The sequence below is a fragment of the Equus przewalskii genome, chromosome 4, assembly GCF_037783145.1.
Source record: "Equus przewalskii isolate Varuska chromosome 4, EquPr2, whole genome shotgun sequence".
NCBI lineage: Eukaryota > Metazoa > Chordata > Mammalia > Perissodactyla > Equidae > Equus > Equus przewalskii.
The window spans coordinates 51,175,410-51,200,149 of NC_091834.1; the positions used below are offsets into that span (position 1 = coordinate 51,175,410).

Sequence of the window (24,740 nt, forward strand, 5' to 3'; positions counted from 1 at the left end):
GAAAGCTTGACTAATTGATTAGTGGCTGTTCTATGTGAACCTGACAGAAAGCACATTTTCTCTATTTGGAGAAAATAGTTGGAATAATTTTTTTTATGTGGCCCATTGTCAACAGCACAACTCTCCTCATTCCTATCTTTGTGAGAGATCACTGTACTTTCATACATCACCTTGAGAGCACCTTTACTGCTTGTCCTCTGCAGATACTGTTCATAGTTCATTGCACCCACTGTGTTTAGAAATGGTGGCCGTGCTGAACTTGAGCACTCCTTTTCAGCTGCCTGTGGTTTCACCACTTCTTAATATGTTAAATTTAATTAGGCTGTGGTTGCTAGCCCCTTACTTTTTAGTTTGCCATTCTGTCAGTTAATGTTTCCCTTGCTTAGGTCAGAAGGCATAGGGGGGAAAAAAAGAGGGGGAGGGGATCCTTAGCCGAATCCAGGTCAAGCTGTCTAACCAAACGGTAGCTCATTCTACTACTGACTCAGTCTCTGTTTCCCAGTCTCTGTAGTACCAAGAGACCTTTGCACTAATGGAAACATTCCTTCTTTCACTCCTGTGCACCGCCGTCTTCCTTGACTTCATGCAGAGAAACATGAGGGGCAAAATAATTGTAAGCATTACAGCTTTTCACTCTAATGACCTTGACTCTGCACTGGGATAAATGTCTAATTACAAAGAATTCAGCGCAGACCACATTAGCAGGGCTGATGTTTGCTTTGCACACAGACCAACATCTGTTGTATCTTTGGAGTGGGGCTGTTGGTTAGGGAAGCTGAATCCTGCTGTTCTCTTAAAATGCATGTTTTGAAAAGAAGGTGCTCTTATAGTATTTTGGTCCTGAGAGATATTGCATCATAGATTCAGGCTAAAACCTTACAGCCCCCAAGAAACTGAGTGACTGGTTAGATTTTTAATCTAACCCCTAAACTAACCCTAAAAATCAGATTCATTTGCTGTTTTGGTAATTACAGTGGGCAGACAGAGTAGACCACATGACAATCTCTTCACCACTCACAGCTACTCCATAGAAATGGCTTCCAATGGGTGTCAATATGATTGATTTTAGTAACGATGTAGATACAACCTCTATTTTTCTTCTACTGAACTTGGAGTGAGCAAAAAGAAGTCTATTTTCTACAAATGCATTAGCATCTTTCCTTAATTTCAGTTTATTAATTTGTGATATATGTAGAAGGAAACAAAGAAGTTCACGTGCATTTTCCTTTGGAAATACCAGAGCAATTTAATCAGTTGTTTTCTATTAACATTATTCTAGTTAATGTGAGCAGTACAATCAAGTGTAACGTCAATTCAGGTTCAAACTGTTTCTATTTGGGGAACCAATATTCTAGTTATTAACAGTATTATAAAACAGGTTGCCTCATTACCTAAATTATTGAAAGCCTGAACTCAGGAACCAGGCTACCTGGTTTCAAACCTCAGCAGCTCCACTTACTGCCTGTGTGACCTTGGGCAAGTCAGTTAAGCCGTCTGTGCCTCAATTTTTCACATCTGCAAAATGGGAAAAATTAATAGAAATACTTTTTGGGATTCTATCTGGAATAAATAAGTTTATTTAAGTAAAGCACTTAGAATAAGATCTGATGCAAAGTAAGTGCTGTTTGCTATTATTATTACTGTTTTGAAATTGGCTTCCTAAAGTGGTAAGGCCACCCCAAATACAATAAATGCCTAGAGAAAAATTTAAATTAAATCTTCCTACTATGCACTCTACTTTCATATTGCTTCTAATTTTCAATAGTAAATATCAACATACATTTAACGATCTAATAAACTAAGTGCTTGACCTCTGTGTAAGAATTGAGATGCCTTTTTATAAAAACACTGGCCAGATACACATTTCCTGTTCTCTTCTTGACTTTTAGAATGTTTCATTCTTAGAAAAAGTTCTAAAGAGATTTTTTCTTAAAGAAAGAATATGCTAATTGACTAAAGACTTGATCTCCAGCTTTAATGGAAATCACCACAAATACAGTTGTGAAAACTATGCCTGCGTATTATGCAGTACAGTATATTCTAAGAGTTTCACATCACGTTAGGGCGTGACAATTCCTAGTCACATAAAGTGCAAATCTTCCTGGAAATAAGGCGACAGAGAACAACGTGAGGATCTGCAACCTCAAAAGAGACTGCCCGAAAGGGGCTGCAGCCAGAGATTTCTCTTCTCTAGGACATCTTCTCCCTGCTCACAGCCCTACCACAAAATGACTAGAAAAGGGCTTCTGGGGCTTTTTGAGAATCCAAGGAATGCAGACTAATATATACATCATATACATGTATCATGGGCTATAAATGAATGTTGTTGTAGAATTGTTTTAGGCCAAAGTCTGTTTGTCATGAAAATAACTCACTCTGTCCGGTTATTCAGATATCATCATTATTCATTCAAATTGTTTCTATTCTTTATTAAAACTCTTCTTTGGCATAGTACCTGTTCATCAAATCCAAATTGCCAATGATCTTTTTAGCCTATTATCATCTTTCTCAATCTCATAGAAACTTGATATTCTCTTTCTTGAAATTTGTACCCCTCCTGCTTTTTATAGCACTGTGGTCTCCTAGACTTCTTCCTGTAATTTTACAAGTTCATTCTCTTTTGCTTTTTCTTATTTGACTTCTTCCTTCTGCTCCCCAAAAGGTAGAGTGACCAAGGTTCTCAAGTTCCCTGTATGTCTAGGAACTTATCTTAAATAATGGAAGGGTTTGTATTCATAATTTTGGCTGGTAATAAGAATATAACTATGTTACAGAAAAGTTGGAAGAGGAGATACAAAAAATCATCACCCATAATCCTTCTCACAAAAGACAGTGTAATGATTTTAGGATGGATGTGACAATTTAAAAATTCTGGTATTTAAATAACAATATCATTTCGAGTAATTATTAAATCTTAATTTAAATTATGTTCCCCTTGGGAAAATTAAATTGGGATACTTGTAAGATTTCTATTGATTCTGGTTGCAAATGCCAATTAGAGAACTTCTTTTTTGTCCAGAAGCCATTGTGATGATACCAATTGAATGTCTTTGCTAGAAAATGTAATAGAAAAAAATACATATTACACTTTCATAGAAATGTATACTTTTACAAAAGAACTTTCTCTTATATAATCACATTTAATCCCCCAACTGGGGAGGTAGTATTTTTTTATCCCCATTTAATTGATGAGGAAACAGAATTAAAAATCTCTGATTATTAATAAATGTATAAAAAACCCTTCAATTGTTTAGGTTGAATTAAAACAATTTCTAATAGCTGCATGATATTATTTAATCATTTCCATAATGGTGGACATTGAGGGTGTTTTCAAATTCTGATTATTTTAAATATTAAGCAGACTTGAGTTTGTCTCCTTTTAAATCTGGTTCTTTCCTCAAGAAGAAAATTCTACAGGTTGAATTATCAGTCAACAGACGTGATAAATTTTTAAGTTTCTTGATACAAACTGCCCAACTGATTACCAAAAAAGATCCTGTAAATTTATAATCCCACCAATAAATATATGTGAGTACCAGTTTCAACTTACCCTTACCAATAAAAAATATTCATCTTTTAAAAAAGATGTTTGCCAATTGATAAGCAGAAATGCTGTGTTTTTTGTTAATTTACATTTCTCTGATTACTAATAAGATGGATTTTAAAAAAATATTTAATGGTCATTCATATTAATTCATTACATGCCAATTTTTAATAGTAATTTTAAAGAACTGTTTGAATTTTTAAGAATATTCAGTTGGATACATGAATCCTTATAAATTGCTACTTTACATTTTGGAAATGAGAACAATTTTTTTTATTTTGTATTTCATTTTCACCATTCTATTTTGTTCTAGCTTTACTAATATTGTATGATGTAATGCTAGTTTTTTGAACTTGGATCCCTTCTTAGGAATAGCTCTTAAAATGGCTTCTTGTATCCATCCCCACTGCCACTACCTTGGCTGAGGTATCTCTTATTTTCCCTGTCACCTGTCTCGTTGTATTAGGGTCTTTTCTCCACATTACTGACTTTCCATAAAGCAAAGATAGCATGTTGTTTTCTACCTTAATGATCTCTGCTAGATCACTGTTGTCACACCATAAAACCTATATTCCTTAGAAGTAAGTAACAGTGTGATTATTCACAGTCTGATCCACATTCTTCTCTTCACTTTCAGCCTTATGTTTTCCTTGTCTTTGATTCTTCCAATACGGTTTTCAACTCTTCACCCCCATGCCTGCCATGATTTGACTCCCTTGAAATTTTTACCATTTTCTCTACATGTCATGGCTTCAATAATTCCTTGACTGGCACATGCTGTTCCGTTTGTCTGGAATTATTTTCTTCAAATGGATAATTGCTTCTTTTCCTTTAAACTAGTATTTTTTAAACTATGAGTCACAGCTCATTAAAAGATTATGAAATCAATGTAGTGGGTCAAGATTGCCATTTCTTGAATGGAATGGAATATAATATAAAATGTAAAAGGGTGTAAGTATTATTTTATGAAACTTATGTTTTAGTTGTGTGTGTGTGTGTGTTGGTTTCCAAAGTAAAATGTGTTTTTTTGCTATTGGTTATGTTCTGAGAATTTTGAAACCCACTGAGCGACTGTTTAAGCAGCTAACTCAAGTGTCATTTTATCTATAGAGCTTTTCCTTTATTCCCTAGGTACAATTAGAGACTTCTTTTCTGTGTCTACATGCATAGCTATATTCTTAGAGTACTAATTTTGAATTGGGAGAAAAAAAATCTATATCTGTATTAGAGAACTTATCACTTTGAACTGGGAGAAATTCGTTCACAGATTTAGTACACATGCCACATGAGCTTCTTAAGAATAGGAATCTGTCTTAATAGTATGATATCCAGCACTTGGCAAAGAGATTCAGTGTAGATGTTCAATGAATGCTTGGTGGATAAATAAATGAATAAACAAGTGAAGAAATCTATGAATAAGACAACCTTGTGAAAGTTAGTTTCACCTTTGTTTTCAAATGGGGACGTGACAGACATGCAAACCAATTTGAAAATATTTATAGAATATCCGCCACTTGGAAAGATTTTTAAAAGCAATGTAGATCTTTTTGATAGGAGGTTGTAGAACTGCCGTATAGATGACTGTAGAGGAAGATTAGTCTTCATATTTTTTATCCATTGCAATCTTGGGTTCTGCCAGGTGTTCAGCAGCTCATTTAGCATGTCACTGTATCACTATAGTAGCATCCAGGTGCCACCATAACATCCAATTTTTAAAAAATGAAAATAATCAGTCAGATAGCTAGTTATATGTGTACATGGAACCAGGTATTTGGATCTTCGGAAAAATGGATGATCAGTGTATTTCTCCACTTATCTGAAATGTTTGAGTGTACTTAGAAATTGTTTTCATGCTAATCCAACTGATAACCCATAGTCTCACTAACTCATTGCTGGTATGTTATATTTTTGTCATAACTAATAAAATAGTAAATATCAATTACTCTATCCAGCCACCATGAAAAGTCCATACTTATTAGTGGAATGAACGTTGTGGTTGGAATTGTGCCTGGAAATAAGTTGCTGCTGAATAAATGTTCACAGCCAGTCTCATTACTACCATCTTCTGTAAAGTGGAGCATAGCAGTTAATGCTTCCTTTCTAACTCACAGAAAATTGAAGTCATTTATTTGATACACATGATATGTCTTCATTACCTCATAGAATCATAGCATTTAGAAACATTAATTTTTCATCCAAAAATGCAGTGAAAAGACAATGAAATTGTCATTTCTGAGAACACAGTCTTTGGATTCAGACAAATCTTGGATTTGAATCCCAATTTATGCCAGTTACTTGCTGCATGAACTTCACAATTTTGTTTTTAACTTCACTGAGTCTCAGTTTAATTATCTATAAAATGGGAGATCAAAACACATAATTTTAGGTATGTTGTAGGTATTACAGCATTAGAGATAATGTACAAACTGTCTAACTCCATGCCTGGCATATGGTACGCTGTCAAAATGGTTGATAATTTTATTGTTGCTGCTCGAAGAAAAGAGTTAGCTTGCCTCCAACATAAATGAACTATTTCTTTAGCTTTAGGATTAATCCTACTCTCCTGTCATTTTAGACATGAATAAAATTAAAACTCCTTGATCTTGGATGAGTCTCCTGATTGAGGAGATACCCAACTCTGCACTTCAGAGCTCCATTCAGTTCCCAAGGTCTTCCTTCCTTCTCAGTCTCTTTCTGGCTATGCCTCAGGGATTCAAATTACTAAATGAGTTTGCCTTTTGTCTTGTTCATCTCATATTGTTACGCAATTAAAAGAAAAAAAAATCTTGATGATGCTGCCTCCCTCAGAAAGGCCACATCAAAAGGTAGAGTTCACCAAAAATAATACACACTTTTTCCGAAGACACAAACAGTTCCTTGAAAAGGATGTCATGCTGTAATTTGTTTTGTGAATTCTATAAACCACAGAACATTTACTTACAGTAAAGTTTGACCTTTCTTTTTCCTTCTTTTTATGCCTACAAAGCTCTATTTTCTCTTCTTTTGAGAAGAAATATAAAGGCTAACATTCTCTTTAACGTGTAGTGTGTATGTGTGTATATATATATATTCTAGATTGGATTTTATTGGAATACTGAGTTTAATTTTTAGCCAGGGTCCTTTGGCTTTATGCAATAATATTTTATGGAATGCAATCACTTGTGCAAAGACCAAAGAGAGGCCCATTTGAAACTTTACAAAAAGAATATTCTGTGCTCATAGGGTGTTGGGAAATGCAATATGTGTACTAAGCTCCACATTGCACCCCACCGAAAGCAGAGAAATCCCTATGACTGATTTGATGGTAGTAAAATCTCTTTAGGGATTTTTTTGGATAAAGAAAGTAATAACAAGAAATGGGCACATAATTAAGTTTCCAAAGTGCACGTGTCATGAGCATCTTACTGTCCCTCTGGAGGGGAAATTTACTGTTGACTTAGTAGACATTTTTCCTGCTATGAGTCCATTAAAAAAAAATCAGCCTTTCCAAATTCTCTAAACAATTCTCTACTATTCGAGTTATAAGAACATTTTGCTGTCATTTGTGTTCTATTTTCCACTCATTATGGCAATGTTTTACAACCTCCAGGTTGCTATAGAAATGAAAGTAAACAGAGATTTGGAAAGATACGTGTTGTAGGGACTAGTTCTGCCTCTCTTGCCCCAATATATGGGTTGTGTTCTTCTTTAAATGTACTTTCTTCCTCAGTTATCCAGTTGGTCTTCTCCTAAGGAAGCAAAGTTTATAAATTTGTGGTCTGCTGTGTGTAAAATTTTTTCAAAATCTTCTTAAATTTTCATGTCCTTTAAGAATCAATTGGTCTAAAAAAGAGAGAAAATTAAAAAGAAATAAAGCAAAGAAAAGAAGGAAGGAAGGGAGGAAAGAAGGGAGAGTGGAGGAAAGAACAGAGGGAGGGAGGAGTAATAAGGTAGGTGTAAGTGAAGCTAGAGCTTAAGGTCTGCTGTGGAACTAGCATCTCCATAAGTGTCCACTGTAACCATAAGGAAAAACATTCTATGTGGGCAATTTTGAAGGTGTTCAAGAAGGAATCAATGGTCCAGTGCATTACCCTGGAGAAGATTCTAGTCCTTTCTGTTTTGGCTTAGTATTGGTTACCTATGACACAGCCCTTTGTTAATTGGATAGTGGCATAGAAACTGTTCCTTTTCAGCCTTAACCTTTACAAATTGGAAGAACTGATTTAGCAATACTTATGAAACTAAAGACATAAGACCATCTGTAAGTTACTGGACCCACATTGGAATCATAATAAAATATTTCTTGAAAACCACTGTTGCAAAATTATAGCCACATTTTGGCATGTTAAAATACATGGTATTTAAATACTTTCATAAAATAATGACTGGGAAGGGGCATATATAAACATATATACATTTCATTCTATATTTCAAAGCAAAATAATGTTCATTTCAATAAAATTTTAATATTAACTCTTAAATGACTTCTAGAAACTCCAAACTAAGCACGTCTCAGAGTTTCCTAATTCTGGTCTGTTAATTTTTCTAAGTCGAATTTCTGTGTAGTGTTCAACAAAAGCAAAATTTATTAATTCTATTACAACTGTGTTTTTATATGGTAATTAAATAAGAAACACTTTATCCATTTTGATAGACTAACAATCTTGTAATTTTTCCCAGGTTGCTATGCTTAAGTGTAGGATTTTGCCTAGGAAGCCAGCATCATAGTATATATATGATGCTCGCCGACAATGTCCCAAAGCCAAGAAGAGCTACTGTTGAGAAAGATTTTTCTCCCAACTCTCAGCTCAGAGACACATTGAGTAATATCTCTGCATTAGTCAGAACTATTACTGGCTATATGACACATCTTAGGCAAGGAAAGTCCCTTAGTCCCTTAAAGTATTCGTTCTTTTTTAATAACAGAGTTCTAAAATTAGTGTTAGCATTTTAATGTACTAAAGCAATTTAAACTTACTAAATTTCATATTTAAAACTCTAATTGAAAGAATAAACTTTTTGGACTAGATATATATATTCAGTATATGTGGTATATGTGCAGACAATACATACAGTATAGTTACTATACTGTGCATTACATCCCCAGAACTTATTTATTTTATAAATGGAAGTTTGTACCTTTTGATCACCTTCACCTAATTACCCCACCCTCCACCCAGGCAATGGTTTTTCTTATCAAATGCAAGAAAAAGAATAAGAAGGGGGGGGAAGAAAGTGTCCCTTTGATGTGGTAGCTCTGAGACATAAAAAAAATCATAGAATGTGAGAGCTGCATGTGACTTTAGAGACCATATACGTAGTCTCTAAGTGCCCCCCCCGCCTTTTATAGTTGAGGAAACTAATAGTCAAGGAAAGACAATTTATGTAGGTCACACAATTGGGAGCAGTGTCAGGAACAGAAACCAAATGTCTTGAGTTGGAGTCCATCGATCTTTCTACTCCACTACAATTGTACACTGAAGCCAGAGAATTCAGTTTCAAGATGGCTTGCAGTGGAAAATGTTGCAGAATTTGGTCCCATTTTTGGAAATGTTTTGGGGAAACCCCACATGAGTATATATTTATGAAATGTGCAGAAGCTGGGGAAGAGTGAGAGACTAAGAAAACCTAAGGTGAGAACATAAAAAATCAGAGGGGTTATCTTTCAACAACTACTTACTGAGTCTCCACCATGTATGAGGCACTCTTCTAGGTGCTGGGGAAACATCTGCGAACAAAGAGGCAAACAATTTCTTACCTTGCGGAGCTTGCATCCACTGGGGAGAGCCAGACAATAAGATAAAGAGTATAATAAATAAGTTAAACGTGTATCACTTCGAAAGATAAGTGTTAGGAAAAAAATGCAGAATAAAAGAGTTAGGGAGTGACAGTGGGTGTAGGTGAAGGAAAGGGCCTTAGGGAAAGGTCTTACTGAGAAAATAATATATGAGCAAAGATTTGAATGAGGTGAGGAGTTAGTCATCTGGGACAGAGCACTCCAGGCAGAGGGAATAGCCAGTATAAAATTCTGATGGCCAGAGTGTGTCTTTGTCAAGACAAATACGTCTGGCATATGTGTGACCAGGGTCCCAGTAGAAAGTGGTAAGAGATGGGATCAGAGAGATGGGGGACAGCCTAATTGTGCAGAGACTTATGAGTCATTTAAAAAACCTTTACTTTTACCCTGAGAAAAAGGATGGGGATCTAATTAAACATATCAACCCGGTTGTTATATTGACAATAGAGTGCAGGGGATAAAAGAGGTAATAGCAGTACCTCTTAGGAGGCTGTAGCTGCTATCCAGGTAAGAGGTGTTGGCACAGGCCAGGGTGATGACAAAGGAGGTGTTGAGATGTGGTGAGTTTCTGGATATAGTTTGAAAGTGTAGACAACGGGATTTCCAGATGGATGGGACACAAGTGTGAAAGAGAGCAAGGGATGATGTTTGTGTATGTGTGTTTTGGATGTGTGACAAGATGGAGGGTGAAAGTTAAGAAAGAAGAGCAGGACTTACTCAGGTCAGGGCTGGAGGAGCTGGTTGAGAACACCAGTTATACTGGTGTGCTTAGAGCTCCCAGGGGTGGCCTTCTTCCATAGATACCCAGGGTATTCCTTCCTTTGGTGCTTCCTCAGAATGTGACTGGTCCAGTGGTGAGTGAGGTGCTGGGAGACATTCTGAAATGCCAGCAGCCACAGTTGCTGCCTGAAATCTGTTTAGCAGCCACTCTTTGATGTGCTGCCTTTGCCACTTGTCCAAGCATGAATTGTCATGGAGTTTCCTTGGGAGCATCCTTCACTTTATGCACAAACACATGCAGATGGATGAAAAGTGTGCACACTGTAATGTGCACTTTTGTTTTTGTAAGAACAATCTAAAAAGAACAGACATCCTTATACCATTCGAAAATGTGTAATTTTATAATCTGATGCTTTTAAGCAATGACCTACAATTAAACTATAAAGAAAAAAGTAGGGTTGGATTTTCACCTATAATTCATATTTACATGATTATAATATGCCATTATAAATTATACAGGGGATCAGAATCTGCTGTCTCAGAGGTCAAAAAGACCTCATAATTCTAAAGGACACTTTTAAATACTTAGCTTAATTGATGAGGACAGAAATGATATAAATCGGATCGTGTTACTGCCTACTCAAAACCTTCCAGTTTCCATACTCATTCAGAATGAAATCCGAAGTCCTCAGAATGGCTTATGAGGCCCTACGTGAACTGGCTTTATGCCACCTTTCTGGTCCCATTTTCAACCATCTTTACTTTCATTCACTTTGTGTCAGCCCCAGTGACCTCCTCTTGTTGCCCTGAATACATCAAAGACTCTCCCACATCAGATACAGTGCACTTGCTATTCCCACAGGTCAGTGCTCTTCCTCCATCATTCACTTAACCTACCTCCTCTTTTCATACAGTGTGGTTCTCTCTTCCACTATCACCACCTCAGAGCAGCCTTCTCTGTGTACCCATATCTAAACGTGCACCACCTCCCATGGCTTTATTACATTTTTCACCTTATTCCTTATAACACACTTGCTTGTTTATTTATACACTTTCTTCTCTATTAGAATGTAAACTCCATGAAGACAAGAGATTGGGGACTTTGTTTGCTAGTAACCCTGGCCTACAACAGTGCATGGCACATGGCAGGTGGTTGTTAAAGATTTGTCAAGTGAAGAAAGTGAATGGGATGATCTTTGTGATGCATTTATACTGGTATCCGCTCTCCAGTTCTTGAAACACTGGCCACCACTCTCCCCTAGGCCCTGGCTTCCTCAACATCAGGCGCTTCTTGTTTGGTTTCAGACACGTAGGGCTTGGGGTCTGCATGTCTTTAGAGGCTCCTCTACTATTGCGACCCCATATGCACCATATGCTTCAGTCACAGCAAACTATTTGTCACAAGCCTCCATGCCCTTTCAAATGTCCATGACTTTGCCCTTGCTAGTCCATCTGCCTGAACTGTCCTCACCACTTTTTCTTCCTGGCAACCTCTTAAACTAATGTCCAAATTCACTTTTCATGTTTCCTCTTCTGGTGGACTTTCTTCATACTGTCTTCATCCCTATTGGCTGCCCACTCCTGTCTGTCTCCTGGTACATTGTTTGTGCCTGAATTTGTACCGTACCATACTGCAAAGACATGTTTCCACCTGCTTTTCCTTCTAAGGTGTGAACCCCTTGAGGGCAGAGCTACAACTTATTTGTATCTTTGAATCCTGGCACAATTCCGGTACCTCTCACACAATACGGGCTCAATAAATGATTTATGAATGAATAAAAAAATATTATTGAGAAATTCTATAGGTTAAAATGATTTGAAATGCTTTAAAATTTAAGTTGAAGGCTGAGGAACCAAGCCTTTTGTTTTCCTTAAAGCCAGAGCAGTTCTTCCTTGCACTGAGCATGACAAATGAGGGGGTAGCATCATATACTGTTCACTCAGCACACACTGAGTTGAGTCAAGGGAAATCAGTAGTGTGGTTCAGCTTAAGCACAACACATGAGTCAATGTCAGTGCAACCAGTTCTTTGGCCATTGACTAGAGATGGAATAAATCCAGAGATCTCATTCTAACTGAGGAGGTTATGAATCAGAATCACATTTCATGTAAAGAAATCCAGAATGGGATTCTTTTCTCCTTGCTCTGTTCAGTGTCTGGTCACGTGATCTATGTCTCCCTTTATTAGTAGTGGTAGTAGTATTTTTATCTCCTTTTATTTTTATAAGCTCAATTACTCTCTCTAGCATGAGTCTCACCTGAGAGGACATGAAGGGAAGAAGGAGGAGGGTTGCTCTTCAAGAACCTGACAGAATCTCCAGTGGTCAGGTGAAGATGAAAAAGCACATGTGCCATTATTATTGCTTCCATCATTTGTTTCTAGCAAAGAAATATATGTACAAGTTATCATTGATCATTCTCCTATGATATATCCACTACTTTTTTTTTTTTGAGGAAAACTAGTCCTGAGCTCACATCTGCCACCAATCCTCCTCTTTTTGCTGAGGAAGATTGTTTCTGAACTAACATCTCTGCCCATCTTCCTCTATTTTATATGTGGGACCCCTGCCACAGCATGGCTTGACAAGCAGTGCGTAGGTCTACACCCAGGATCCGAACCAGTGAACCCGAGGCCACTGAAGCAGGACATGTGAACTTAACTGCTGCGCCACCAGGCTGGTCCCATATATCCACTACTTTTTTCCTACATCTCTGTATTTCTTTGGTTTACTTTCTTGCATTGCAGAAGTACATTCCCAATTAAATTACTCAGAAAGGTTACTTTGGAATTAAATTTCTAAGTCCTTACACATCTTAAAGTATTTTTATTTAAGTAACATACTTGAATACTAGTATATAATGGCTGGAAGTAGGAATAAAGTTTAAAAATAATTTTCTCTCAGAATATAAGGACATTCAGTATTTCTGATTAGGACTTTGATGTCAGTCTCATTCTGTCTCTTGAGGATGACCTTTTTTCTTTTTAAAGGATCCCTCAGGATTTGAATTTTCATGAGAATATGTTTAAGTATGTATATGTTTTTATGCATAGAGCTTTGCACTGGTTGGACTTAGCAAATCTATAGACTTGAGTTATTTTTCAGTTCCTAAAATTTATCTTCTGTTATTAGTTGAAAATGTCCTCCCCTCTCTTTCTCAGCATTCTCAGGGAGCCTATCCTTCAAATATAAGACTTCTGCATTGATCCTTTATGTCTCATATTTTCCGAGTTATTATATATTTTATCTATTTGCCTCTTCTTATGAGAGATTACTTCAACTTTATTTTTTCAGACCTTCTATTAATTTTTGCAATTGTGGTTTTTATATTTAAGTGCTTTCCTTGATTTTTTTTCATAACAGCATGTCTGTGTTTTAAAGATAAAATATGTTCTTGAATCTCTTTGAGATTATTATTTCTCTTGTTTTGTCCAGAGTTGCTTATATTTATGTTTATTTTAATCACTTTTTTTCTTCATACTACTGGGTCTCTTTATATGCCAGGAAATTCCTGCTTTGCCGTTGATGTTTATGAAAGTAGTAACGTGTCGGTTTTCCCTGTGGTTGTGTAAAAGGGTCAATTGGGAGCTCTTTGTCAGCCAGTGTGGGATAGAGTGTGTGGACCACCAAACTCTACTTTGGGGTTAGTGTTCCAAAAGATGGCTCATGCTCTCTGAATCTCCCTAAATGACAAAATAAGGAAGACTATTTTAGGGCAACAGTATCCATACTAGAAACCTTGGCTTTCTCCAGACACATCCTTTTCTTTAAAAAGAGTCATCTGAATGTTCTGCGTGGGATTAAACACTGGTTGCTGGCATGGAGGAAAGATAATAAAAGTGTTGGGATGTCGTCTTGGTCTTCTTAACAAACTAACATTTCTTTAATTTCTTGGTTTTAGTCCTCTCTTTTCCTTCACTATGCTTTCCTTCATTGGGGTTCTATTAGGTGGAGTGTCCTCCATCTCTTCTGTGGTCCCATGAGAGCATGTTCAGGGTGGTAGCTTTCTTTTTTTGTTTCATTTTTTCAGTATGCACCCAGTCAATTTCCCTCTTCTGGAAATTTGTTAAGTATCTCTGCTCGTTGACAACTCTCCCATTGTCTTTTGTTGTTATACATTTATTCCTTTTTTGGTATTCTGACATTTGGTAGCATTTTACTTTGAAATACTATTGGACTTACAGAAAGTTGTAAGAATATCATAGAATTCCTGTGTGCCCTACATCCAGCTCTCCCTAATATTAAAAACTTACATAACCATAGTAGAATTATCAAAATTAAGAAATTAGTATTTGTACAATACTGTTAGCTAAACTACAGATTTTATATGGGACTGCAGTTTTTCCACCAATGTCCTTTTTCTGTTTCAGGATCCAGTCCAGAGCCTCACATTGCATTCAGATGCCATGTCTCCTTAGTCTTTTCCAATCAATAGCATCCCTTAGTCTTTCCTGGCCATGACTTTTAAAGTGTACTGGTCAGTTATTTTGTCAAATGTCCCTCAATTTAGGTTTGTCTGATGTTTTCTCATTATTAGATTTGAGGGTATATATTTTTAGCAAGAATGCTGTAGAACTGATCTGCCTTTCTCAGTGTATCAGATCAAGAAGTATTGATGTTGATATGTCTCATCACTAGAGATGTCAACCTTCATCACTTTAGTAATGTGGTGTCTGCAGCTTTCTTCATTGTAAAGTTTCTACTTTTTTCCTTCATAATAATCATGGGCAAGTTACTTTTGGATTATGCAGATATCATGTTTCTTCTCAAGCTTTTGACTACTAATTTCTGCATCCCTCCATATATCTTTCCTGCATCAATTATTTCTGTCTTGTTCAAATGATGATTTTCTATTTCCCTCAATTCTTCTACATTTATTAGTTGAAATTTTTCTGTAAGGCACAGCTGTTTATTCTTTTCTCTATTTATTCTCTTATTTTTAATCTCTGTGTGGATTTATGGATACTTATTTAACTCTATGGAATATAATCCAATACTGTTATTATTTATTTTGTTACTCAAATTGTCCCAGCTTTAGCTGTTGGGAGAGAGCTCTTTCACTCTGGTTCATATGCCCTATCAACATGTCCCCATCCCTTTTTGAGCATTTCATTGTTTCCTGTCACTATAAGATATTCCAGAAATATCTTGTACTTTCCCTGACCCAGTTCTGGAATCAATCACTTCTCCACGGATCCCTGGATCCCTGTATTGGAGATTGATATTAGAAAAACAAGATCTGTGCACTAACTGTGCTCTTTGCTACTGGGCTGTCATTGCTTCTAGGAAATACATACTAACCCATGCATACACACACGTCTAAAGTTATTTGTGTGCATTTACCTGATATCTATTATGAGTTCATGTGTATATTCTTATACTTTCCTTTCAGTGGGATATTAGGAAAGAGGAGGCACAAACACATATGCTTTGTTTGCTGTCTTTAACCGGAGAACTCAATTCTTCAGATAAAATTTTAAATGAATGTCTTTGAGGATTTCTTCTATTTAAGAAAAATTACATTGTTTTTCCCACTTAATACTCTCTATAAAGAAATTTATAGTTCAAATCTACACCAAGTTCTCACTAACTGGAGCTAGCCAGATTTTTAATACTCTCAGATGTGTTTTTCAATCTTTCAGACATGAAAGATCTTTTGAATAAAAATCAGTCTAGACTTGCATAAATGGAAGAGTAAAAACACTCCATGTACATGCTACAATAATTGCCACGATAAAGAGATCTATGGGGTCTTAGTTTCATCATTTTATTATAGAGAGAAGCTTTTTGGAGAAGACAGTAAGTGAGCTGTGCCTTGAAGGATGTTTACCCTTCAATTGCTCTTACAAGAATAAATTGGGGAGAAAAGAAGAGGAGGGGGAGAAACCTTCCAAACAGAGGGAAAGGAGATGGAAAATTTGTTACTATGATGCATATGACTGGACAGACAACCTTGTTCAATCATCACCAACGTATTTTCCTAAGAGTATTGTCTGTTCTCTAAGTGAGTACATAGGGTTAATCAAACTGAGTAGATGGAGTACCTTGATAAAACATTCTTGATTCCTTGAGACAACTTATTCCAATATCTAATATCCCAACAACATACATCACATGGCTATTTCACTAATGAAAAGTAGTGAATTGATAATATGTGACACTTTTATGAAAATTATAATGTAAGAGTTGATATTATTAGGAAGAAAAGAATTGAAGATACTTTCCCTGATAATGTAGCTGTATTAGAGATTCTTAATTTTATTGAAGAATAAAATAATGAAATTGCACACAGTCAACAAAATTAGGTTTCCACTTAGTTTCACTAATGAGCCAATTCAGATGTAAATGGATTTCCAATTATTGGAAGGACTACCATGGAAGTCACTTACATGTACATTTATGAATTTGAAGGATTGAACTTTTGTACCTCTACGACAGTAATGGAGTTATGAAAAACATTTCCTTGATTTATATCTCTATCTAGGTAAGTTTCAAACAAGTATTTTTTATTTTATAACTTCAACAACTTCTTGTTTATATGCAAAACATTTTTAAGTGTAAAACTAATATGTGGTTGTTGCAGAACATTGGGGAAATTATCAAACATTAAAAACATTTTTTAAACATGTATGTCATTACTCAAGGATAACTATTTTAATATTTGATTTAGTTATTTCTCCTAAACACACAATAGAGAACTTACTGCTTTTTAAATTCGCTATAGTATGCCATTTCCCCATGTCATTATATAGTCTTTGAAAATTTGAATTTTAATGATTGCACACTGGTCTTGAAGTCTCCATTTAAAAAAAATTTGATTTTATAAATCCTACTAGTATCCATTAGTCATTCTCTCTCAAATCCACACTGAGGAGAAAGAGGTTAGGGAGGCCTGAGAAGGTTGAAGAGGTAAGTGCTGAAGTGTCTGAGTGGGGCCTGCAGGGGTTGCTGTCATGGATGCGGCTGCCACATTCCTGGTGTCTCTGACCTTGGACTCACTTAACATTATAGTCTGGATTCTATTAAAGGAATTTCATGTTTTTCCTTTGCAAGAATCACCCCCTACCATGACAAATATTTTAAAATGTTTTTTAAAAAAAGTTGGGAAAGCAACTTTTTCCCAAAAGAAATTTATAGTTCAAATCTACACCAAGTTCTCACTAACTGGAGCTAGCCAGATTTTCACTAAAGCTTCAGCTTTCCTCTGTAAAACATTAGTCACTCCCCTGGAAGAAGCAGTTTTTTATAGGCAGTGGGATAAAACAGCCACAGATGTGCATGTAATACGTCGGCCTTTAGAATGTACCTGCAGAGCATATATATATTTTTTAATTTGGAGTAAAAAAGATGAAAGAAAAAAGACTGAATTGGGATGCTAAGATAACAGTAATTCAGTATTAAGGAAATGATGTTTTGGATCCATTCAGAGTAGTGTTTCTTTCCCCTTTTCTTTATTCTTGGGAAGTTCTTGAGGTTGCGCCAAGTCATTTTCACTGCACAATATTTCAAGGTATTCCCCATTCCTACGTGTGACTTGTTGCCTTTTTACTGTGCAGGACTGTAGTGACGCCTGTGGCCAAAGAGTTTGATCCAGACATGGTCCTGGTTTCTGCTGGATTTGATGCATTAGAAGGCCACGCCCCTCCTCTGGGCGGGTACAAAGTGACAGCAAAATGTAAGTATATCTTTCAGGCCTTTATGCAATGTTGTGACATAATATCTTTTAGGTCTTTGAAATAGACGGCATCTTTTACATGTGTCTAATAAACTTGAGTGAGATCTTTGAATGATTCAGATGGCGTTTACTGCTCTGTCAGATTCATCTCTGTGTGGAAAGTGGCCTTTAAGAAAAACAAAGTTAAATTGTTTTCTATGGTGTACTTGATGGGACATTTCAGAACATTTATGTTTTTCAGGAGTCCCATTTTACTATTTAAAGGCAGAAGTGATAGGGCTTCTGTTTAAGATATGTTAAACAACTTGAGAGGTTATGAGTCTAGAAAAGCTACTGGTTTTTTTGCAAGGAGAATGGATGTCACTGTTTTAATTCCATTGTACATGGGGTATAAATAGCTATTTTCCCGATAATGCTATGCTTTTCCCAGTTTGAATACAAAAGTGTAGTTCCCCTTGCTCAGAGGCTCTGTACATGCCTATGGGCAATGCTCAGGGTCTCTACTGGTCTGTTGTGTTGCAAAGATTAACTTTCTGGCTGTGTTCCTTAGCAACTAGATACCAAATGAACAAATGAATTTTGTGTGTTATTTTGTATTTGAATAACATGACCTAATAGAATCTGGCTAGAAAGAGGCTTTCTTTAAGAATAATTTCTGTGCTCTCTGAGTGCGAAAACAAGGCATATGTATGTCCACGTATACAAATATATATGGCACTCTGGATATGTATAAAAAAAGAAGAAAAGTAAAGTTTCACAAAGAATAGGATCCACTATTGTGTATTTTAGGGGAGTTGAAAACAAGCAGATCAAAGACAATCCAAACAGTTTCAAGTGAGAGAGATGAGTTTGGAACAAGTGTATTCTATTAATCTGAAAAGAACCAAAGAACCAGCATTATGCCAACCTTTGTTTTTAGTTGGCTTCTCATATGAGAGAGTTTTCTGCACTCTAATTGTTCCAGTAACATTGTTAGGTAGTAGCTATTTTGGCCATCTATCATTTACCCACCATTCTTAGTGCCTTGTTGTCTATTGAAAACATATTAAAAGAGGCAACTCCACAAACACAAACAAAACATGATAATTCACAATTTTGGTAAAATAGAGAGGTGTTTGGTCATATCAAATGTCTTTATGATCTTTTTTCTTTCTTCATGGAACTCCATTCAAATAGAATGAACTCTTGCCACTGGAGATAAACCTCATTTGGGTCAAGACTAGTGAATAGTGTAGGCTAAATAAAGAAAAAAAAAAGCTTGTATCTCAAATTGAGATAAACTCAAACAATAGGAAACATATGGAGCAAAGACAGAACTCTAGAAAAGGTGTTCCTTGCCATTAAACCCAAGAATCTCCCTCAGGAAGGAGGAATGTCTATACTTGGGTCTTTCTCCCTGACAAGGGGGCAAGTTGTAACAAGTCCATTTCTCAAAACTAGCTGGAAGGAACTAATTTTTTTGTTTGCCTGTTTGTTCACTTTTTGCCAAGTCGAGTTCAAATTTCAAATGTTATCTTGGAAGGCAGAATAGAAAGTAGTAGTAGCATGGTTTCTTTTGGTCATAGACATAAAAAACAGACATAGGAAACATTTCTAGCTCTTGTTAGCTTCAGTACAGTGCTGCAAGACCCTCATTATGTTGTATTATGTATGTACCCATTTTGGGGTAAGTTCTTCATTGCTTTCTATCCCAGGATAAGTTTGTCTGTAATCTCTCCAAGCTCTCACCCCTTCTTATCTATTTCTTCCCTTCTGTGTCTTTTCTACTTAACAGACCATATGCTTCTTTACTAAGTGACTTATTTCCTAAGAAAAAGAGACTTAAATTTTAAGTGATTTAATAATTGACCCTTTTCTGAATGTTTGCAGTTTAATAAGGAAAAGATATACAATGAGGAGAGGGAATCTTAGAACCCAAAGAGATTGTAGTAGAGGCTATCTAAAGGAGTTCACATATTTCATACACGAGAAAACTAACTTATTTTACCATCTGAAATAATTGGAGTTAAAACCAAAGTGCTTATCCTGAATTTGTAGTTAGATGAAATTACATGTCATTTACTGGCTGTTTTCCCACTAAAGAGAAAAATGTTTATAATGCATGAGAATGGAGAACTTGGATTCACACTGCAGAGGCTGTTTTGGTGCCCAAGACCCTTCACTACGCGCACAGTCAGTGATAGACACTGACTAATCCTATGATACTAAACTGACAAGCAACAGAGCATCACATCTGGGTGACTGTTTGTGTATATCTTCTCACTTAGGCCTGAGTTTGCCAGCTATTTTATTTTCTAGAGATGCAGCCACACTAATGGGTAGAGGTTAGGATTACCGGACTGCTGTACACTTATTCCCCAAAGAGCTCACTCCTGGGTCTCTTTGTTCTCTTTCTAACCACCTGGCAGATGCAATTATATTACTTTGGTCTGGAAGTTCTGGACAGGTAATTAATTTTGGGTCTTCACTGTCCCATGCCATAAGTCATCCTCTATTTGAGGGCAGTCCCAAAATCAGAGTAGAAATGTGCTAACACCTAAAGTAAAAAATAGGTAGAAATTACAGGAATCAATTCCTCTCCTAACGTTTTCCCATTCTGGCAAAACTCATCCCTGCCCCAGGTAAAATGTTCAGCATTTTAGAGAGTGGCTTTGAGGGTACTATCTTTATAGATGCTAAAATGTTACTGTTTTAGCACATTGAATATGTCTTTTATAATAATTTTGTTTGATATATCTCACAGGAAAGGATAAATTAAGTCAAAACAACTAGTATTGTCTTTGTTTTAAAACATGTAATTAGCTACCTCATTTTATTTTAAGAATTGGTTGATATTATGACAAAAGTCTCAGCCCAAATATAGAGGTATTTAAAATTAAAGTTGATTCTTTGCTCGTACTATTCTTCCTTCCTCTCTTTTCCTCTCATTTCTTTACATATTAAATGTTCTCTGCTGTGAGACTACAACAAAAATAGATTTGTTTGTGCTGAAGTTTTAAATAAATTATCTGAAGTAATTATTTAAAATCTTTGCTGTTCTTTCAACTCACCACCACGGTTAAGGCCCAAGCTCAAAGGATAGTATCTTTGTGCCCTGCCCTAAACCCTGCTGGAAACTTTACCTGAAGTTATCAGTTTAACTTTTTAAATACTCTCATTCATATCTAATTGTCTTCAGGTTACAGTTTAAGATGGTTGGCATGACAACTAAGTGCTATGTTCAAACAATAAAATTGAATAAAATTGATTCACCATATTGCAGCACCCCCTGGCTTTACAGTGTTGTCACCATTAAAAAAACATAATGAAGGTTCTTTAGTTCAAATTCATTTTACAACAAAATATTTTTTTTCTTCCTTTCCAACACATTTATATATTCTCTACTTTCATTGGCTTCAGGTAGTGAATTCATATGTGCAAATTGCTTTTATCATGTGAATAAGAATTTTCCTTTCTTTGTGATAATGCAGAAGTCCTTGTGCGATGATAGCTATGTCTGATTAAAAAATATGTTCCTTTTATAAACATGGAATATTTTTATGGTCCTTGGGATGGCAACCATTTCCCTCAACAAATACACGTGTTATTTTGACAAGTAAAGAATAGCTAATCATTGGGGAAAAATCCAAATAACCTTATCTTAGGTTCTTGAATTACCATCTTCTTCTTAATAGAATGTTTTATCCTCTTTAATGATCATCTCATTCCTTTTATCCCCCTGTAACTGTCTGAGAAGAAAGAACACTGTCGTGAGGCAGCCACCTGTATAAATGAGTTCATACTTAGCTGTGAGTTATTCCTGGGGAAGTGTAAAAACTCCTTGATTAGTCAATCCTCCAAAAATAAGTCTATAAGAAATTGAGTACTAACCCAGTCAACAAATAAGTGCCAAGAAATAAACTTTGTTAAACATAATGCTATGTTGGTCTACTTCATTTGCTAATGATGGATGTGTGTGCTTCTTCCCCTGTGCATATACGAGGGTGTGCAGTGCAAAATGTCTTCTGCCTACACATTTTACTTGTCCACAGAGTTGAAGGCAGACTAAGCCTGAACTAAGTTGACTAAAAACTAAGTTTGGTGAAGTTGACTTCTTTTTTTCTTTCTTGTTCTTCTCTCAATGATGATTCTACCCCTCCCTTGAAATGTCCGTTGCTGTCCTAAGTCTCTAATTTTCTCCCCGTTACCAAAACTTATAAACAACTTGATCACATTCACTTGCATGTTTTATTCATTACCTGATTTACTTTTTTCAGATGAGTGTATTTCAGCTAATGTGATCATTCTATTTGGCAGTTGCATCTTCTATTATTTATCTGTAATTGGGGGCTTAATGCTTTGTCATCTCATAATAGAATTTCAGGCCACAGCGAACAGGTGTGGAGAAAAGGAATGTCTAGAAGACATCTACTAAATAATACTTCATGGAGGGTCAACCTTGAACTTGAACTGTTTTGGTTCTTTTAGATTAGGGTGGAAACTGGGGGAATATCGTGCAGGATTGATTATTCAAACTATTCTCCCATCCAGCCACCATCAGATTAACCTCTCTTACACACTTCTGTGCTGTGTCCTCAGAAGCTGGACCTGGCACATAGTCTAAGTAACTTTTTTTATTTTAATAAGTAAAGCTAAAATGAACCCATGATCTTTTAAGTAAGTCAGACTCTTTCTTCCGGTATATTTGATACTACTTGAATTGGGATTTCATGATTTGTTGTTGTTGTTATTGCTATCACCCCCATCACCACCAATTCTTTCTAGGTCTTAGACCACATATTCATATCTCCCATATTTTAATTAACGCAAACCTGTGTTTCTGGCAATGGTCACTTGTTCAATATTTGTCTTTAATAGAAATAGTATTGAAAAGAATGTAAGGATTAAATGGAAAGTCATGATTTCCTTGTAACAGTGGGCCTTGGGCAAAAGCACTGAGTCCCTGCTGTTCACACCTACTAGAATCTGGATGTTGAGATGGTTTATCCCTATTCAGAAAAGCAGGACAGTGGGGGACTGAATCCTTTAAATAGTAAACCTGAAATAGACATGAAAACTTAAAGGAGAGTGCAGAAGAGCTCGTTGTGATGTCAGAAGCTCTATGCTCAAATCTCAACTTTGTCCCTCACTGATTTTGTAATCGTTAGTTTCTTAATTAGCAAAAAAAGTGAGAGTAGAGAGATAATAATAGATGATAATTATAAGAAGTAAATGATTAAGCATTGTGAGTTAATAGTTTTGAATTTTGTTGTTGATATCATTTCAACAATTCTAAATGTTAAACAAAAGTCTGGGTATCATAAATGTTGTAACTTGTGGGAAGATATTTTAGACTCTTATTTGAACAAAATGGAAGGAGGATGGCCAGAAGTCCCAGAAGCTATGCAGAATTCTAGGTAAATAGAAAACGTATGTCTATGCAGTTAAAAGTCAGGTGAGTAAGAGATGGGCCCACATCTCATATTTCCCTGTCCGTATGTATTTTTACATTGTAATAAGTCTGGGGGCAAATGGAATAAATGACAATGCTTTTAAAAGAAAATAAAGCGTTAGTATTTTGTGATGAGGATACCTCAGGTCCTGCTTGCCTAAAAGCTGTGCAATTTCTCTGGTATATTGAGGTATGCTTGGGTTTTCCCATTATTAATATTCTGATGCAGAATAAATTATCCAGTGATACTTTTTTAGTAATCAAACTATCTAACACCATTAAGAATCAGAAAGTAAACAGAAGAACTTCTGAAATGCAAAAGTGGATTCAGAAAGCCCATTTATAAATGTATGGACCCGCCTTCTTACCCTTGCCGAGATTCTGCTTAATTCTTTACATATATAACTAATGTATTTGATTCTCTAGCTAATTTTTCCCACCTGCAGCAGATTTAAGCAGCAGTTTGGAAGTGGAGGTAAATGAATGGATGGTGGGCATATATCTGTCTCAGTAGTTCTTAATCTTGAGTCTGCAGACCTCCCAGGAGTCCTTGGATAGAATTCATGAGGCTCATGAACTTGGATGGAAAAAAATTACATCATTATTTTTACTAATATTGCCCCTTATTAGCTGTATGAATTTAGGAGTGTATTTCTTCCCAATATAAGTGTAGGCAACAAAGCACAGCATTATGGGTAAAACAGGTGACCTTGTCACCAATAGAAATGATTGCTATTTTCATATCACTTTACTGTTGTGTAAATATGTCCAATGATCAATTACTCTTATCATTGTTTTGAGGTGATGATTTATGTCAGACCTGCTGCTTAATTAGTTCTTTGCTGCAGTAATATACAATTGCATGTATTATATCATGACTTTCCCCCACATTTTGGTGGCTTTTTTCAATATAGTTGTTTCCTTTGTTATCTGTGTCCTTTATTTTATGTATTTAAAAACATTCTTTTCACTTCAAATGTATACACACACACACACAATCTTTACTTTCAAACAAACTATAGTCAGTTTGTTTCTGTTTGCTAATTTGCTTCTCACATTATGCCTGGCATAGTTATTTTGTTATATATTGTTTACCCCTGAAACAAGCACATAAAAAGAAATTTAGTGTTCAGTTTTTCCCAAGATTTCTTATCTGTAAAACAAACTTCAGCTATGTCTTACAATGCAAGCTAATCTCCATGTCTTGTAACTGGAAGTCACACGGGCATTGTAAATAATTACTAAGCTTCACATCAAGAATTTGTATATTTATATATCATCCTTTTAGAATAAACTGGTACAATCTGGGAACTCAGAAATGTTGTTTAAAATAATGCACCCATTTTAAAATATGTTTTTTTTAAATGTTGGATGATTTAAAAGATGAAGAATAATACAAAGAATTATGTAACAAACTTCATTATTTCCACCGTTTAGAAATGGCAACAGCTAAATATTTTTATTACATTTGCTCCAAGTCTTTTGTTTATAAAAGAAATAAAAATTGCAGATGAATATGGACTCCCCTTTAATCACTGCTCCTAAGTCTTATTCCCTTCCCCTCTTAGCCACTGTCATAATCTGTGTATTTCCAC

General features: G+C 35.8%; 1 protein-coding gene across 1 annotated transcript in view; it reads left to right on the top strand.

Annotated features, from left to right (window-relative positions):
• Window positions 1-24,740, top strand: part of HDAC9 (histone deacetylase 9) — a 676,098-nt gene that overhangs the window by 537,935 nt on the left and 113,423 nt on the right. Inside the window, 1 exon segment of the mRNA XM_070615860.1 lies at window positions 17,596-17,714. Coding sequence (XP_070471961.1) covers window positions 17,596-17,714 — 119 coding nt within the window.